The sequence below is a fragment of the Nesoenas mayeri genome (genome assembly GCF_963082525.1).
Source record: "Nesoenas mayeri genome assembly, chromosome: 5".
NCBI classification, from domain to species: Eukaryota; Metazoa; Chordata; class Aves; order Columbiformes; family Columbidae; genus Nesoenas; species Nesoenas mayeri.
Window position 1 is genome coordinate 35,956,476 of NC_137548.1, and position 18,443 is coordinate 35,974,918.

The 18,443-nt window shown below is 36.1% G+C and overlaps 1 protein-coding gene across 6 annotated transcripts in view; it reads left to right on the top strand.

Moving 5' to 3' along the window:
• Positions 1-18,443, top strand: part of GPHN (gephyrin) — a gene marked incomplete at both ends in the record, with an annotated part of 292,255 nt that overhangs the window by 196,256 nt on the left and 77,556 nt on the right. For 3 of the 6 annotated variants that reach the window (XM_080346039.1, XM_080346041.1, XM_080346042.1), the window contains one exon: positions 16,209-16,265. The exons of the other annotated variants lie outside the window; for them this stretch is intronic. In XM_080346039.1, coding sequence (XP_080202165.1) covers positions 16,209-16,265 — 57 coding nt within the window. The remainder of the gene's footprint in view (positions 1-16,208; positions 16,266-18,443) is intronic. 6 annotated transcript variants of the gene reach the window in all.

Sequence of the window (18,443 nt, forward strand, 5' to 3'; positions counted from 1 at the left end):
ATGACGTAACCAATATTTAATTTTTGGCAATGTTGTGTGTCAAAGTCAAATGAAGCAGATATAGAAGACCAAGGACAGGTTTTAAATTATCACCAAGAATATTTTTCAGTGACAAGAGGTGTTCAAAGTATTTCACTTTGCAAGATCATCGGTCTCACTGATGTTCAGTTCTTCCACTTCAATGTGCAAAGTTTCTTTCAGTTTTGTCTTTAATCATGAAGGATCCTAAGGAATTTGTTGTAGTACTTTTAAGATGAGAGGAGCTTTTTTTTTTTCTTTTTCCATCTTGCTATTCATTCCTGAAACTCCTTATATTCTGCTTGAGAAAAAGTCTCACTCCACTTGCTGGTTATCCGTCCCATCACTATCCATTTTTTTATTACACTGAATCACACAAAACCCTTGCTGGTGGTAAGTTACATCCTTACATATTTGTAGTTGTGATAGATGATAGATAGGTTTTATTTCCTACATACGAAAAGTATATAGGCTCAATCTTACTGCTGAAAAGAGCAAGCAAGGCTACTTTTCAGAATTTTTTTAGATTCTAGCAAAACTGTCACCTATCCACCACTACATCCACACCTTGTTTTGCGACACGGTGCATGTAGTTCTACCAGTTGATCACTTTGTGTAACTTTCTATAGCTGTCTCCTGTTAATAACTGTTGGTCATTTGTAAGTCGGCATTCATGTAAAGACCTAATATTCCTGAAGTTAAAAGTATGACACTCATAATTTAGGTAAATGTTTCAGTTGCAGAGAATTTCTGAAATGAAAAAGCCTAGAAAAATCCATTAAACTTTAAAAAAATAGATTAAAGCCTGATGAGAATAATTTCTGTGGCAGAAAATATTTTATTATCTCAATCATCTCTCATGCTTGCTACCAATGAAAAACAATGCTTTGAACACCTTCTGTCATGAACCATGCCTTTAACGTTGAATGTGCACATTGGTCTAAGTTTTCCACACGGTCAAATGAGTTGCAAATTAATTAATTTTCAGTCTAGTGTTGTGACTTTTAAGATACAACTACTATGTGAAGTAATTACATTAGCACATGGGGGCAGGTAGAGTTAGCAAGATGCTTTTGTATCCATTATTGTTACAGGTTTTTCAGTAGAAATATTTAGTATTTTTCAGTAGAAGAAGGATCAGGTTGCTTACCAGAAATTCTTAGTTAATAAGATGTTGTTCAGGACATGATTTGGCAATCTCTAGTTTTATCCATAGAGTAGATATTTTGTGTGCATTGAGTGCATTAATTTTTATGTTTGTTAACTTCATTCCTACTGTTTATTCTTAAGGTGGTCATCAAGGTGAAAGCAATATGGCAAGTATATGAATATATTTTAAAGTTCATATGCATACACTAAATTCCCAAGTAAAGGTTTTTTTCTTTTTTGCTTATTAAATTTGCATATACTGTAGTTTTTTCTACCTTGGAACTTCCTTGAGGAAGTAACGAGTGCTTTGGCACAGTTGCTTAGCTGTGATATGGTTGGGAAAGTGGAAAGAATGTTTTAAATTGTTAGGATGATCTAGGTAGGTAGAATCACACTGGAGCTTTGCAAGGGTTTCTTTGTGCTTTTTTTGTAAAACAGGTAGCGTTTATAGGCACACGGGCATAGTTAGATATTTGATCCTGCTAAAAATGCCAGTGAGTTCTAGATTATTTGTGGGGTTTATTTCCTCTTATTTTTTTTTCAGTGCATATTCCAGGATTACAAAAAATTCCATTTAGTGAAAAGAGGTGCTGATAGTGTATATTGGAATAGAAAGTAGACCTTTAAGATGAGGAATCCTGCTTACTAGGGCACATGAATCTACTGTGTCCTCCCAGGTTTTCCTAAATACAGCACAGCACTGTTTTTCAAATCAATTGCTAATTAAAATACTAGAGTATTTTCCATATAATCATTACCTTTTTTCTTTATTGTTTAAAGGGTATCTTCCTGCCAAAACATGTGGATGATTGAGTCCTAACAAGTCTTATTTTTAGTTTACATTTTGGTTAAAAACACTGATGGTTCTTGGTTAAAAACATTGATGGTTGTTAGTTAAAAACACTAAATGCCACAGCTTTACAAGTGAAACGTAAATAACAAAGAAGCAGCCAAAAAAAAAAATCGTAAAAAAAGCAAACTCTACTAAAATCCTTTCTAAAATGGAAGATTCACTTTGTACGAAGGTTGAAAAATATGAGGGTATGGTTTAGAGGTGTTATGTTAGTACAAAAATAGACCCATCAACAAGTCTCTGGAGAGGCAGAATTAAGGCTTATGTCATTAAGTTTAAGCTGAACATTGAACTTCAATAAAGGTATTTATTTGACTTAGTTTTATTTAATAAAGGTCTGTTTTTCAAGTGGTGTCATATTCATTGGTAACTGGAGTCTATATTAAATACTACAGCATTGCCAAAATCCAGTTCCCTTCTTTGTCTCATGCCCAAGAACAGTTTATAGCCAGGCTAAAGGAGGATGTTGGAGTAGGAACTGAATTCATAGAATCAGCTACTTTTCAGATGTTATATATTGGATCATATGAAGAAGGTCTCATGTGCAAAATACTGCTACGTTTCTCTTTCTAAGTAATCAGCTGGTATTTTACTAGGCAATGGAATCGCATTCTTTTCCTAAGTCAGTGTTGGATATGCTTTTTATACTCTTTAGGAGCTGACAGTTAAGGGGATATTTGTCTCTCTGTCTGGTTCCACCTCTTGAATATATAAGATTTGCTTGCTGTCCTGTGTTCTCCTTATCTGAACCTGCCTTTTATCATTCCAACATCATCTCTCAGTGGCTCGACTCTTTAATTTGGTCTGTAAATCATTTTAAGTTGTCTTGTTTTACTGATTGAGCATCCCCAGGAGCTTCATGAAGTGCTGTGAACTAAATGAACTACTAATCTGTATGCCATCAGCACATTTTTCTTACATCTCTTCTGCTGTGCTTTCTGGTCCTTCCACATCCATACATTTCCATTTTTTATCTGCCACTATAAATATATCTGTTGGTTGTTCAAGGAGTATTCTTACACAGAAGGCTGTATTATCTTACTATTGAAGCAAGCTACTTCCATGTCACATCTTGATACGTATCATGCTTCTACAGGTTTGCACTATAATAATAATATATAATAATAATACTATTCCATTTCATGTGCACATGCAACCCAGAGTGCTATAAAAAGTGGTGGTACTCCAGCAGCAGCAAGCAATTATGTGTTTGCAGGAGCCAAAACTGAAATTTAGACCAGGAAAGTTCTTCCAAGGTGTGCATGTTCCTGTGGTTGATGTGTCATCTGCAGTAAAAGTTTGCAGCTTCCATTGCAGCAGTAAACAGCATTTACCTGATAAAAGATGTGAGAGAAGTTAGAATCTAAAGCACAGACATTGCTCTGCTCATGGATGATGCAAATATGGAATTGCCTTCAAGTTGTACATTCTTTAATGAGTGTACTAGCAAGTTTCCCTGAAGTCTAGTTTTACCTTTGAAAAGGTTTTTAGGAATATAAGGGAGTTAAAAGTAAATGGCACTTCCTGGTTCTTTGAATCCTATCCTATTTTGGGCAATATCCAATACTATTTACTGTTGTAATATGTAATACCAACTATGACTGGCAAACTAAAAATAGTTTCCTCCTCTGCACAGCTGTCTCCAGCCTTGTTTTAGAACCTCACCATCTATCTTATTGTTCAAAGGCACTAACTTGCCTTTGTGCCACTTTTGGCCTTTTGACTTAAATTGGACAATCTTTTCTTGATCATATATTCATTCCTCAGATATACTTATAAAGGGGATGCATAGAAGCTTTCAAATTTCATTTTTATGAATTATCTAAGTCAAACTACTTCACTTTCATTCTTTTTTAAAATAAACTTTCAAAAGTCTTTTCCTGCATTTGTTGTAGATTTCTCTTTCCTTGGAGTGATCAAAACTGTATATCTGTTTATATGAGATTTTACTGGTGTTTTGTGCAATGGATTTATAATCTCTGTCATTTTTCCAACTGTTAAGTCCCTGCTCATGTAGCAAAGATCCTTGTTAATTCAGAACTTTGTGTTAAATTTCACTCAATTTCTTTTACAGCAATCTTCAATGTCATCAAATACCCACTGATGAGATTACTTCAATATTCTGTAATGATGGTGCCTCCCATATTTAGCTGAGAGCATTCCTAACTTTTTTGTCAAAATCATTATTGAAAATGCTAGATAAGGTCAGTTCCTACATCACTCATTTGCAAACCACATTCATAACTTCTCTTCAGCTTGTTCCTCTTTCAGAAAAATATATTGTTACCTTACAACTAGCAATTCCCTTGCCCTCCCAACAATCCTGTTTTTACTTCTATATGTTCCTGTCCTACATTTCATCTGTTTGTAAGAACAGCTACCTCATCAAAAGTTAATACTAATACACATCTTAATACTAATGCTCATTGATTACTATGCCTTTGTTCCTATGTCGTGTATTGTCATCCTTTATCAAAATTCAGGCAAGGTATTTTTCATTACCTAGTTGTACCATTGACATCTTCCGAACCTCAAATTACAGCATTTCTACTTTGTCTTTTTCTGTTTATATGTTTAAGGAATCTTTTACTCCTTGTTTTAAATCCCTTTAACTCTGTTTTGTTATAACATTTTCTAGCTTAGACAAAATAGTATATTGTGCTTTCATGTCTGCCAGTCTTGCTTTCTGGACCTAGTAGCCTTCTTGGCACATTTTTTTTATCCTTTTCCAATGAAGAAAACTGAGTCAAAATTTTTCAATAATTTAATTTGGCTGTCTATCGAAGTATCTTCAGTTAGAGTGGTACTTTTGCAAAAGGCTAATGAAAGGTGGTCATTTGTCTCTCAAGGTAAATAAAACTGTTGTCTGTTGATAAAAAGTAGTACATTTTTCAAGATCGGTCTTATTTGAATTGAGTTCTTGTTCACTTCAGATTTATTGCAGCCATATTAGAAATACTTCTCATTCGAGAGCAAATCTATCTTCATTTAGTCAAGCAATTAAGCAATTTCGTTGTAGTATAAAACCGTGGAGTCATTCTAGGTCTGATGTTATAATAAAAACAACTATCCAAGAAGTTATTTGTTTATCTAAAAACCAGATTGAGCCTGAATACAAGGCTCATACAGACCATTTACTCTAAAATGTGTCTGTGTCATCTCCTGGTTTTACATGGAGCTTACAACCTACCTTCTATAAGACATAGGAGACGTAGACCTTATCTCAAATTTGATAATTGTTTAAAGCCTATCAAGGTCTTGTTTCTAGTATCTTTTTTTTTGCCACAGCAGATAGGCTTCCTCTTTTATAAAAAGCTAGTTCTCTGAATCACGTTAGCCTTGCATTTATAGGTCAGCACAGCAATATGTCAAATGTGAATATAGTCATTCATCTATTTGTCTTTCCAAGACAGAAAAGACAAGATGTTATCTTTTAGGCCTTAGCCTGAGCAATTGCTATCAGAATTTGAGAGTTACATTCATTAACTAGATTCTTATATTATATTGATTAGCCAAGTTTTTGAACTGTAGCTATTTTTAGCAAGTACTTTTCCAGAAGGTTTTGAGAAAAAAGATGCAAGATGATTTCTCTTTAGCATTTTTCTGCCAAGTTCCCATGAATTATATCCTGGCTGGAAAAGAACATTCATCATGGAATGATGTGGCCTAATGTTCTCTCATACCTGTTGGTGTGTGTAATCTTCATTCTGTGCCTCTCTGTTCATCAGGGTGGTTGCTTTAGAAAAAAATAATAATTCGTGCATGTGTGTGTACACATATTTGTTTTTGTCAGAGCTGAGCCTAGGGACTGTGTAGCCATACCAGAGGAATGTCTGTGCCCTAGGTCAAAGCTGCTTGACATGCTTTTGGTGTGGTTCCACTCTATCTATTCTAAGTGCCATGAATCACACTTCAGAGTATCTCAAATGCACAGCAGTCATTACGCAATGTGATAGGGTAAGCCCTATAGCAAATTTATCCAGAAAGGTTGAAAAACATTTTAATTGGTAACATACCAAATCAGTTCCATTGAATAGTCCTGTTAATTTGTAACAATCACTAAGCATCAACAAACAGTACTAAGAAATAAGAAGACAAAGGAGGTGGAGAAGGTGGTGGTTTTTAGAATCAAAAGAACAGTTGTCACAATCTTTTGTCCAGCCATTCTAGATTTGTTAATACAGTTCATCCTGTTAAATTCAACTTCTTTGTCTGCTTCCCCCTCTTATTACCTCCTTTCTCACAGGGTATGTTAGAAGCCCTTTGCCTTGTAATTCATGTAAGACTTAGGTCAGTGCTTATCAACTCTCCATTCTGTATCTGCAAGGATAATTTAGTATGTGCCAAGTGCATGGCCTGTGTTTGAGAAAGTTCTTCTTTAGCTGTGCCACTTTTTGTTTAGTAAAATATTGATCGTAGGTTGTTCTCCCTGTTTTAATTTTCTACATGCAACAGGAAAAGGGAGAAGGCACTGTAGTGCTCCAGGGAATTGTCCCATTTTGAACATCAGTAATCAGTTTTAATTAGTTTTGTTTCTTCCTTGAAGAGATTGTGTAAGAAAATAGTACTTATTTTTTGCACATTTCTGCCTTTGTAAAAGCAATTAAGTGTGGCAGCAGAAATCACGACAAAATTCTGATGATGTTAAAATGTGAGTTCAGAATTTTGCAACCATGAAGATGTTATGCCATTCACAGATGCATCAAGATTAGGTGTTAGAATATGGTCAGATGATTAATACTAATAACAATGATTCAAATTAATTCCCATATTTATTACGTTCAAAATTTGTCATCAATATCTGAAATTAATTTCCTCTATTTTGCTCACCAATTACTTTCATTTTAAAAAGCAAAATACACATTAGCTCTTTTAAAGGGGCATTTATGAATAGTGTAGAATTTGATTTCTTCAGTTAGGCTTCACCAGTATATTTGCTTGTTTGAAAGGAAGTTCTTATTTATGTATTTCTGGTCACTTTTACAGTAGCATTACATATTGTTAGACAAGCATTTTTCTAGGCATTTATTGGTATTTACACTTACTGAAACCTGCATATATTTCATAAAGAGTTTTTTATTTAAACCAGCAATAGTGGTGACTTTAGGAATGTATTTACAGGAAAAGTCTAAGACAAATTAGCAATGATTAAGGTGAAAAACTCAAGGCACTTCATTTGGAGCATATTTCTCTCCAATGACTGTTTTGGAAACTGGGCCTCCCGCTTGAATGCACTACAATAGATTTATGGAAATCACTCCATAAGAAATAGTAACAAGATTGGCAAGACCTCAGACCAGCTGTTGACAATATCTATTTTTCAAATTTGCACCATTCGTTACAATTTATTCATTAAGACCTTTTTTTACTTTAAAAATAGTTTTTCAAAATGTGGGGAAGGCCTTTGAGCAAGGAGTTCTATATGTCAGTGTGGCTGTTCTTTGCAACACTTTGTTTGCTTTATGCGGTTCCTTTGACAATAGTTTCATTCAAAAGCACCGTCTGTGTGGTTGAAGATTGACCTTAGTCACTTCCCAGGTTATTGGTAGTATCCAGCCACTTAAAGGTCATGTTGTTTTAAGCTTCTGCAAAGTGAATTGATTCACAGATCTTTCTACCTTATCTTCCTCTTCTGAGGTTATTGTCTCACTGCTTTATATATTTCCTATAATTTCAATGGATATAGGCTTTCCCGGTATCCTTACCGACCCTTCTGCTTCTCTTTCACAGTTGAACTCTTCAGGATGCATAGATTTGAGGGAATATGTGTGAGAAGAAGGTTTACACGAATTTTCCAAACACAGCCCTGCCTAGTCAAGAGGATAAAGTACAAAATATTGCAGATATTTGAGAACAAACCTTAAATGCACTTGTCCTGAAAGAGGTTTGCTCTTCCCTTTGAAGTCCCACTGGTCTGTTTTCAGAAAGGTGGGATCTTCCTGGTTACGCTAAGCCCAGATGCAAACCTCTCTCTCTTAATTCTGCTGCTAGGAGTGGTGAAAGAGAACAAATGTTTTATCTTGTTCGCTTTATAACCTGCCTGTCCCACAATCAGGTCACTTCTAAGTGATTTCATTGATGCAACAGCTTTTACCATGACCACCAAGGTATCTTTGATACGAACTAGCTTAGCACCATCATCCACTGAAACATGAAAAACCCCTGCAGCTTTTTGAACTTCAGTTGATCCTAGGACAACAGGCAAAAGAACGTCATATTCAGAACTGAATTGTCAGGTTGGGAAAGGTATATACACAGAATACAAAACTTCACTATGTAGGACTTATCACATTTTTATTTTTTCCTTAAATATGAAGTTATTGCCTGATTGCCAAGACAGATTTCTGATACATACAACAGGTGCTAAGTTTTTCAAAAGCTCTACCAGGAGCATAAGGTACAAATATTGCTTTCCTTTGTGGAGAAAGCCAGAGAAAAATGAGGCTACAGGCAGAGGCGAGGAACAAAACATGCCAGCAGCCAGTGGAAAAATATTCAAAGCAGGACTGAAATGAGAGGATTGAAAGTTTTAATTTGAGGAGAAATTGGATGTAAAGATTGAGTGGTAGAGGCCTGGTATCAAACAAAGTAGTATTTGTGGCTCATGAGTGATGAGGCTGCAGAGTGTAGAGTCGTTTGGAGAAGAGTAGGAAATAGCTTGGAGGCAGGAATAGTGTTATGAGAAAAGACACGACCCTGGTGAGGAAGAATGAGGAGAAAGGGAGCCTTGAGTGGGCAGAAGGGTTTGGGGAACTTGTTTGTGTGACAGGAGAGTTGTGTGGCTGAAAGCTCTGAGACAAGCTGGGTCTAGAAATGCTGCTATAAAACTTGGTCCCTACATGTTTGTGCATACGTGTCCCCTGTATGATAAAGTGAAACAGAAAATATTTGAACTTAGTCAGTTTGCTTGCAGCAGCCTGGTTTCAATAGACATCTTTGTGCAGGCTAATTCAGCCTTCTGATCGTCAGCACTCTTTACAGTAAGTGGGAGCCCTTTGTGCGATTTCCACACCATTCCTGCCAGGCTGAACTTACTTCTGCCAGGAGTAGCCATTCAGTTTCATTACTCATCACTTATAACCTCTTCATGTCTTGGGCAACATAACGTTTTTGTATTTTGTTAACTGCATAGTGAAAATAAGGACCAAACTCCCGTATGCCCAGAGCTCCAATTTATATGAGATTTGGGACATTAAATCACTAAGAATAGTGGCGTAATATGTAAAGTTTGTATTTATTGTAGTCTGTTTTGCCCTGGCTGTGCCTTTTACCTACCATCTTTAAGATTTTGTTTCCGAACACTAAATTTCACTGAAGTCAATAGATCTTTTTAAAAAACTAGGCTGCCACATGTGGTGTATGATAACCAGTATGTTACAAAATCTCCTGGGTAAGGACATGGTTACATTATCTTAGTCATTATGTGTGTTAACAGAGCATTGATCTACTGATAATATTAATGTACTGAACTGCAAAACTAAAAGAAAATTGCATTAAATTTTACCACTGATTGATGCACCTGCGCTGCCTTTATTCCCTCATCTGCACATTGAACAGTGCGAGTAGTAGTGCCCATTTGAAAAAAAAAATCTATATATATTTTTTTTTTTAGAGTACGCAGGTGGTGTGAATAAAGTTTTTGATGGTATGATAACGGTGTTTTACTGGCATTCATTGCACTCGTGTACATTTTGCTTTTGGAGCTGTACAGCCCTAATAAAACATTTATGCCATAGTGCAGGATAATGCACAGGTGTAAATATGTCTATTAGTTGACAATGTATGTCTTTGTTATAAGAGCCTGTATTCCCTTTGCTTGAAAATACTCCCGATTTATGTAGGAAGCCAAATGTAATTGGTGTTTGTCTGTCCTAAAACTGCAGAAGTAAAAATACTTTCAAGTGTAAGTCTGTTTTTCATGCATGAATGTAAAAATTATACATAACTGACTTGTTTATTTAAAAGAAATGGATTTGCTGCAATGGTAAAAATATATTAAGCTCTTTGTTAGCTGTAGAAACTGCTCACTTGATCTAGAGCATTCTTCTTATTTGAGAATGGAGTTCTAGTTGGAGTTCAGATTTCTATATCAGAATTTCCCACTGTTGATCAAGCAAGTAAGGGTTGTAAAGAATCTCAGAATCACAGAAGGTTAGGGATTGGAAGGGACCTTGGAAGATCATCTAGTCCAATCCACCTGCCAGAGCAGGAACACCTAGATGAGGTTACACAGGAATGTGTCCAGGCAGGTTTTGAATGTCTCCAGAGAAGGAGACTCCACAACCCCCGTGGGCAGCCTGTTCCAGTGTTCTGTCACCCTCACTGTGAAGAAGTTTCTTCTCATATTTAAGTGGAACCTCTTGTGTTCCAGTTGGTACCCATTGCCCCTTATCCTATCACTGGCTGTCACCAAGAAAAGCCTGGCTCCATCCACCCATATCAGTATTTTATTGTATAATATATTGACATAGCTAGTCACAGTCCCTAACGTTAAATTTGTTGACAAGCAGGATGTAAGTACTTCAGCAATTAAAATGACTTCTTGCCAGCCATGGAATAATTATATAATTATAGTTTACTGTTTTTTCTGGATGTCACTGTCCTTCACTTATCTCCAGTTTGTTTTATACAGCTGTCGTGGTTCAACCCGAGCTAGCAATACAACCCACGATAGCCGCTTGCTCACCCTCTTCCCCACCCCATCCCAATAGGGGAGAGAGTCAAAAGGGAAGGAAGAAACTTGGATTGAGATAAACTCAGTTTAATAAAATAACAAAATACTAATACACTACTAGTAAATATAAATATATATGTGTATGTATATATTTAAGAAATAAAGATACTGAAGGCCATTCCTCACAAACATGCTGAGCAGCCAGCCCCAGGAAATGGCACTTGTTCACACAGCTGATCCCAGAGAGAGAGAAAGGAGGAAAAAGGCAGAAAAGCTCAGAGGCCTCTGCAAAACAGCAAAAGGCCAGGCTTAAATGTCCTGACTGAAACTTCCTGGCTACCCCCAGAGAGAGAGAGAAAGCGAAAGAAGAGAAAAAGAGAGGAGAAACCAGAAGGCCCCACTCTTAAATCTGCAGCATGATGTTAATGGAATGGAATACTCTCATTGGTCAGTCTGGATGTCAGTCAAGCTCTGCTCCATTCATGCCCTCCTTCCTCTGTGCCTCACACCTGTAAGCAAGGCGTTCAGAATGTCCTTGGCTCTCAGACCAGAGCAATTAAAAACATGAGCTCTGTGCTGGGGTGTTATCGCTTGTTCTCAAATTAAGTCCAAATAATGAGTGTGCTAGCTATGAAGAAGAAAGGTTTCTAACTGCAGAAAGAAAATGAACCCATTTTCAGTCAAACCAGTACAACAGTGAACTTTGACAATCATTGCTAAGCATCTTCATAAGATTTAATCTCCTCTAGATCCACTTACCTTATGTGATCTGGCAAATACAGTTTTTTGTTCCTGGGCAGCTGATGTAAAATCATTGCCAGCTGCGTTATACTTTCGAGATAAGTTTCTCTGTTGTTATGAACTGTGTGAGAATTTGTATGTGAGGTTTCAAAAGTTTTTTTCTGGGGCAGAATGATTTAATAATATGCATAGTGTAGCTTTCATGGTTTCTCTTCATCAGCTGGACCCCCTTCTTCTCTACTTGAATGTATTATATCATCTTGAGGAATCTCCAAGCTTTGATAGCAAATTGCTGATGGATCCTAAATATCCCTGTGCTTAAATATATTGTATTCTTTCAAAGCCCCTTTATCTGGGGGCTGTTTGAATATATTATGACTCATATTTAGTTTCTCTTCTGTAAGTTTTTAACGTTTTTGTCTTCTGTATATTGCGGTATTCTGCTGAAGGAAGAGGTGCATCTTATGCACAGTTTCACTCTAGATTTCCAAAACTGATTCTTCCTTTCTTACTGTAATGCCCTGCATTTTGAGATGAAATAGTAACTGGAAGGAAGTAATGGCGGGTAAAACTGGAAAAACAAGGGAGGTCGTCTTCTCTCATTGCATGTACAAACTTGTGAGTGTCGCTATTTCACATTCAAAAACCTACTTTAAAGAGGAACAATTTCATAAATATTTATTAATAGTATGTGTAGTCACTTTGATGGGTATGTTGCAAGCAAGTTTCATGATTCAGGATTCAGCAGAGCATATTCACACCATTTAACTGCACATCTTGTACGGCAACCAGGGTAGGAGCACAGGGGAACATTTATATAGGTGCAATGACGAGAAACCATGGCTGGGAACCAACAGGGACTACTTTTGTCTATGAAAACAGAAAATGTTGTCAGATATATGTGGGATAACACATATGAGAAATGCAAAAACATTTATTTGCAGACCCAGCGCTGCAATGTTAATAGTTTACTCACTGTTCATCATTGATCTTTGCAGTAGTGGTCAAGTGGGAGAACACTCACATTTTTCTTATGTGTACAGCAAATAAATCTGAACTTGATTTGGATGCTGTGTAGTATAATTTCTTGCTTTTGATTAACATTATTCCAACATTGCATGCCCAGACCATTGATTAAGGAACTTAACACCTTTTTAAACCATTTTGGTAAAGCGTTTCCATTGGTAGTGTTGCATTTATTCAGTTTCAGAATTAAATAATTTGATCATATTGAAAAGACTTTGTCATTATGAACCATGTATGTATTAGCCAGGATTTTGGGGAAAAAAAAAAAAAGTCTGTCAGAGGTTTGGCTTTTTGGGGACTGTGTATGTAAAAAAAACATTTCCAAAATCTTTAGGTCCTGTAAAATTCCAGTTTCTTTATCAGAAGCAGTAAGCAGGGAAACGTTAGAGTAGCAAGAACACAGCATATCATCAGAAAAGGGAAGGGGTCTAGGATGGGTAGTGTTAAGTATTTGAGTCTGCTTCTCCTGTTGTGGAAAACTCTTCCTTTGAATAAATCCAACTAACTCCAGATTCTCAGATTAGCTGTTTTTTCAGAGCTGTTCTTTCTTGATGACGATTATAACTGCTGGTTTATATATATTTAAGGTTAGGTCTTTAAGTTATTTTTTCTGGAGTATAATAGGGGATGAAGATACACAGGAACGTTTCTTATGGGTTCTGTTAGAAGCTAGAGGAATAATGAAGAAACATATGCGAGACTTCTGCTTAGAAAACATTGTCTGTTCTTTGGTAACCTAAGTCTTTCATTCATCTTCTAACAAATCCATTAAGCACATTTGAGCACTCCTCTTTGCTCACTCTTTAGTCGGTTTCCCTGCTTCCTAAGTTCTCTTCCACTGTGTTCCTATCTCATTCTACTCTCATTGTAACTCCACTTTGTCCTTCAGATACCAAGATAGGGGCATCTGTGGCTAATCTTTAGCTATTAACTCCTGCTATTATTCCCTTGTGAATAAGAAAGATATGTAAATACAATGCATTTTTCTTAACTGTCAGTGCATTATACCCTGCCACTGTCCTGGAACGTTCCCTCCACAACACTTTCTTCATTACATTGAATATCTTCATTCTCCTTCTTCCAAAAAGCTCACATATTTCTGGTAACATTTTGCCAATAACTACTTAGTGTTGCTCCTGCCTCATCTCTTAATCCATTCATTTAGCTTGTGTTGTGGTATAAAAAGAAAATCATGAAACCTGAGGCAAAAAGATTTGTTTTCAGTGTCACCATTGAAGCTCTTTTTATTAGTGATATATTTTGCTTAGAAGTATTGTTCTCATTTAACGAATGGGTAATAGAAAAATCAAAGGACTCATTTCCAGATCACACAAGTGACCGATGGAGACAGAAGTACACATACTTTTGATTTAGAACATGTATATGCACAACTTTTCATTCTAATCTTTTCTAACTACAAATGTTCATCTATTATGAGGTTCATGTGTCTACCTAAGTTTTGATGGGGTTTTTGTGTCTACCTGAGTTTCTGGAAAATGAGGGTATAATCTGTGACATTTTCTGACATAGTAATTTCAGTCAACTTCTAGAACATTGTACAGGAGTTGACCAGATAGAGATAAGGATATATCTGAATTCCTTTCTGTGGCATTTGCCGTGGGAGAAAGAAAAAAAATAAATCCTACTGTCCCTTGTTTTCTTGGTGATACCCTATTTAATTCCCAGAACAGATGTGGTATAGTTTATGCAATACTCGTATCGCTTGGACTTATCCAAGTTGCATTCTGCAAGGTTGCTGGAGAAAACACGTTATCATGCATATTAACTGTGCCATGGATGTTAAACAAGAATTTTTCTTGTTTTCTGACTGAATCCTAAACTTTCAGCACAATCTGAGCAGCCACAATACCCAGATTGGTAAGTAATAGAAGAAAATTTCTTTTTCCCTGAAGGGCAATGCATAATGCTGTCACTTAAAACTTTTCCCAAAGTTTCTGTGGTATGTAGCATTTTTCTTAATGTCCTAGTTCTATGTCAGTACATAAGATTATCAACATTTATTTTTTCTTCTTTTTCCTTTTTCAAAAGAAAATTTAATATATTGTTTTTGAAAAAAGTTTCAAATTAATAACATGTATTGGGGTTCAACTCGATTATGTCTTACTGTCTGGGACTGGTAATATCTCAGCGAGGATATTGTTTTCCTTTCAAATAAGGATCTTTTTCCCTCTTGAGGCTTCTTTCTTTCTTTCTTTCTTTCTTTCTCTCTTTCTCTCTTTCTTTCCTTCTTTGTTTCTCCTTTTATCTTTTTTAATTAGGAAAAATATAGCAACTAGGTTACAACTGCAAATATTCTAATTGATGCATTTTATTTAAGAATTGTCATGTTTTTTCTTGGTCAGTACACTAGAATTGCTTGGACACTCACTTGGAGTCTTGTGAAAACAGTAATGTGGGTTTCATGTGGGAGTTCAAAACAGATACTGTTATAATTCCATAGGAGCAGGGAAGGAAAGTAACAATTTATGTAAATGTTTGGATTATATTTTGCTAGTGGACACCCTATCAGAACTATTTTAATCATTAATATATTGCTTAGTTGCACTATTTTCTTGAGAATCAAGTGCAAGTAAAAAAAAAAACAAATCAACCATTGACTGTATCTTGAATATTAATTTCTCCATTTTGCATGGGTTGGGTAAAAACAAACTGGGTAATCTCATTTTTGCTTTTGCTAGTGTGCTCCAGAGAGCATCAAGCATAGTTACATTTACGTGGTTCACTCAGTCTTTGGCTTCCTTGCTGAGAATTCTTCAAGAAAAGGCAGTTAATGTGGTTTGAAAGAGTTCACCTCAGTTGCATGGGACTTTATTTTACGCAAGCTGTGAAACAACCATCAGATAATAAATCCTTTCAGTTCAGTCTTGGCTCAGACTAGAAGGATATCCCTAAAAGTCATTTTTATTGTCTTCTTCCTCTCTACTTCAAGTGACACAACCTAACTTTAATTTATCAGTAAAAGAGGTTTATTCACAGGATTCAGCAATTCTGAAAATAACTTTTGCTGTAAATGAATGTTTGCTTTTACATGCTTCTAACAATACAAAGCCTTTTGAGCAGCTGCCTCAGTTGTTTCTTCCATCCTCTGCCTCATCTAGGAAAAAACATGTATAATAAAGGAAAAGTAATCAGGTAGGAGATGTTGGGGGAGAGGTTATATACATGGTATATTTAAAGAAAAATCTAATGTTGGTCTGGCATTAAAATTTTCTGGTTGGGCAGCATAATTTTGAACTGGGAATCTTGATAGCAGTGGCTAAAATCTCTAGGCCTGGGTCAATAGGAATCTATATTGCATTCTGTCAGGTATCAATCATGATACTTGCCAGGCCTGAACTCCCAGTTATAGCACACTATGCTCATATGATTTGTAGAAAGTGTAGGGTGTTTTTTTCTTCAGTTAGGGTTTTAGGACTTCATTATTCTTTGTATCCAAATCAGATAAGTAACATGTATTCTTTCAGAAATGTTAGTGAGTTCAGCATGCAACATATGTGCCAGATTGGTAATATATTGGAATAAAAATTATCAACAAAGCAAGTTTAAAATGCCATGGTAAAGCATCATTTATTCCAGAAATTAGAGTCTGTGTCTTTGTCCTCTAGAGGTGTCTCAGAGAGTCAATTTGATGTCTTGCATGTACTGCTAACTGATTGTGTGGAAATTTTTTTAAGTTCACTTTTTCTTTATTCTTCTGTCTTTTTTACCCATCTTCCCCCATTGTAGCAAATTAGACGGCCGGATGAAAGCAAAGGAGTTGCTAGTAGAGTTGGATCCCTCAAAGTAAATATGTTTCTAACATTTATTTTGCAAGTTTTCTTCTATAGCCTACACTTTTCCTTTTGAAGGGGGAGGTGAGGGGAGGGAGGGAAGGGGCTTTTCCATTTCTCACCATCCCAATCATTTTTATTTCAGTAGTCTTATTGCTGTTGGGTCACATTTTGTTTGTTTCTGTGCTACACATAGAGCAACCTAGTAAAGGCAGGCTGCCAGTTAGTTAGCACTGAATGTCACCACAACTAAGAGATAATAACAACTTCCTTGAAGTGCCTGTAATTTGGTGATCATGATTAAACCACTTCTCTGATCTGTGGTGTTGGTTGTTGCACAACTACCTGTTACATGGAGAATTGACTTACTCATCTTCAGACTACTGCTTCCTATCTTGAAAACTATTTAAACTTTTATAATGCTCACACTTTTTTTTGCATTTAATTCTACAAAAGACCATTACAAGAGAGTTGAATATTTTGTGTATATCTAGCCTTTAAATTAGAAAAAATCAGAGTAAATAAAGAAGAAATGAGAGATTCATGTGAGGCTGATAAGAATGAAGCCACTGTTTTGCTAGTAATTAGTCCCTTCTGCCTTTTTTATGTATGTACAAACGTACTCAAATATTCAGAGCACTTAAAAGAACAAGCAGATATCTAAATCAGTACACACCAGGCATAGTATTACATCCTAATAAATGATTTCAAACACAGGACATAAACTATACCAAGATGCTGATCATGTGCAGCCCAGGCCATTCTGTTAAGGTTCCATCTCAACAGTTGCCTCTATATCAGCCACCCAATTTTTCACTTTTTTTTCCGCTTGATTTCCTTTTAGCACTTTTCTCAAGTGTTAATTATTTCATTTTTCTTCTGCACTGTCCTTGCCTTACCTGCCTTCTTGGTTTTTGATCTTTCGTTTCGGTTTTGTATGTGATTGTATTGCCTTTGTTCCAGGACAAGCCATCTCTCTGTTCCCTAACACAGCTCGACAGCTGCTCTTTGTGAAATGTTATTTCACTGAGCATAAAGAAGGGGAGGGGAAGGATTAGTTATGCACCTCTTCCCAGTAATGCCACCCTTTAAATTGATCTCAGAGTAGAAAAAGAAACCAGTTGCTCTTTGTTTATAAAAGTTATACCTAAAGGCATGTGTAACATTCCTCACTGTCTGTGAGGCTTTGTCTTTTCATTTGTGTTTTGGGAGAGGTTTTAAGTGCAGTATAGATGAGAAGAGCGCGCAGTACCTGAATGAGGGACTTTTTCAGTGGGAGACATTCAGAACTATTGAATTTGCATAGAGGAAAACACAAGACGACCACAATTTCTGTGTTCTTTTGAAAACTGTGTATGTGGTTAGCGTGACCTCTGCATTTTAACGGGTCACCACGTACAATTCTAGGTGCGTAATGCATATCCATAAACAGAAGATGTTGCTTATTTAGGTTGTGGGATTCACCTGTTGTTTTTATCAATACACACTGACACCTGATTTGGGCTTATTATTTCTGTATCTCATTGCCCAGGATTTAATTTCATGACACAAAAATATATACACAAAATCTTGTATAAATATCCTTAAAGAAAATGAGAAATCCTAATTGAGGTTGTCAAACGTGAAGATTTACATCTGAAAAGTTACTTTTGATGGAAATCAGTTCTACAACACAGCCTTACCGATAAGCAAGAAAATAAATAACTAAAGGAACAATGCAGCAGAGATTCAGTAACTTTAGAATTATCTGTCTGTTGATTTTTCAGGTTTTTTTCCTGTACTGAACAAAGAGCTGTGTTAATCAACCAAAAATATCTTGTTTCCAGGTTTCAAGTTTACTGAGCTTGAATGTCTGTGGTGTTCAGTGCACTTTGATTTCTTCAAATGTTTTGCTAGAGGCAGTGAAAAATGTGTTATGCTCTGATTTATTAAAAAACAAAAGCAAAACAAAACAAAAACCCACCCAGCTACAAAAACAAAGAACAAAAGAAGAAAAAAAAATAAACAAAAACCAACATGAAGAGAGAACAGATTGCTTTTTCAGTTTATTTTCTGATGTTTACATGTAGCTCCATTGAAAGCTGGAGGAGCTCAGTGATCACCTAGATAGCAATGCCAAAGATGTAAATGTACAATTTCACTCGGTGATCTCTTTTTTTTAAAACTTCTGCTGGCTGGTAACACCAGATCT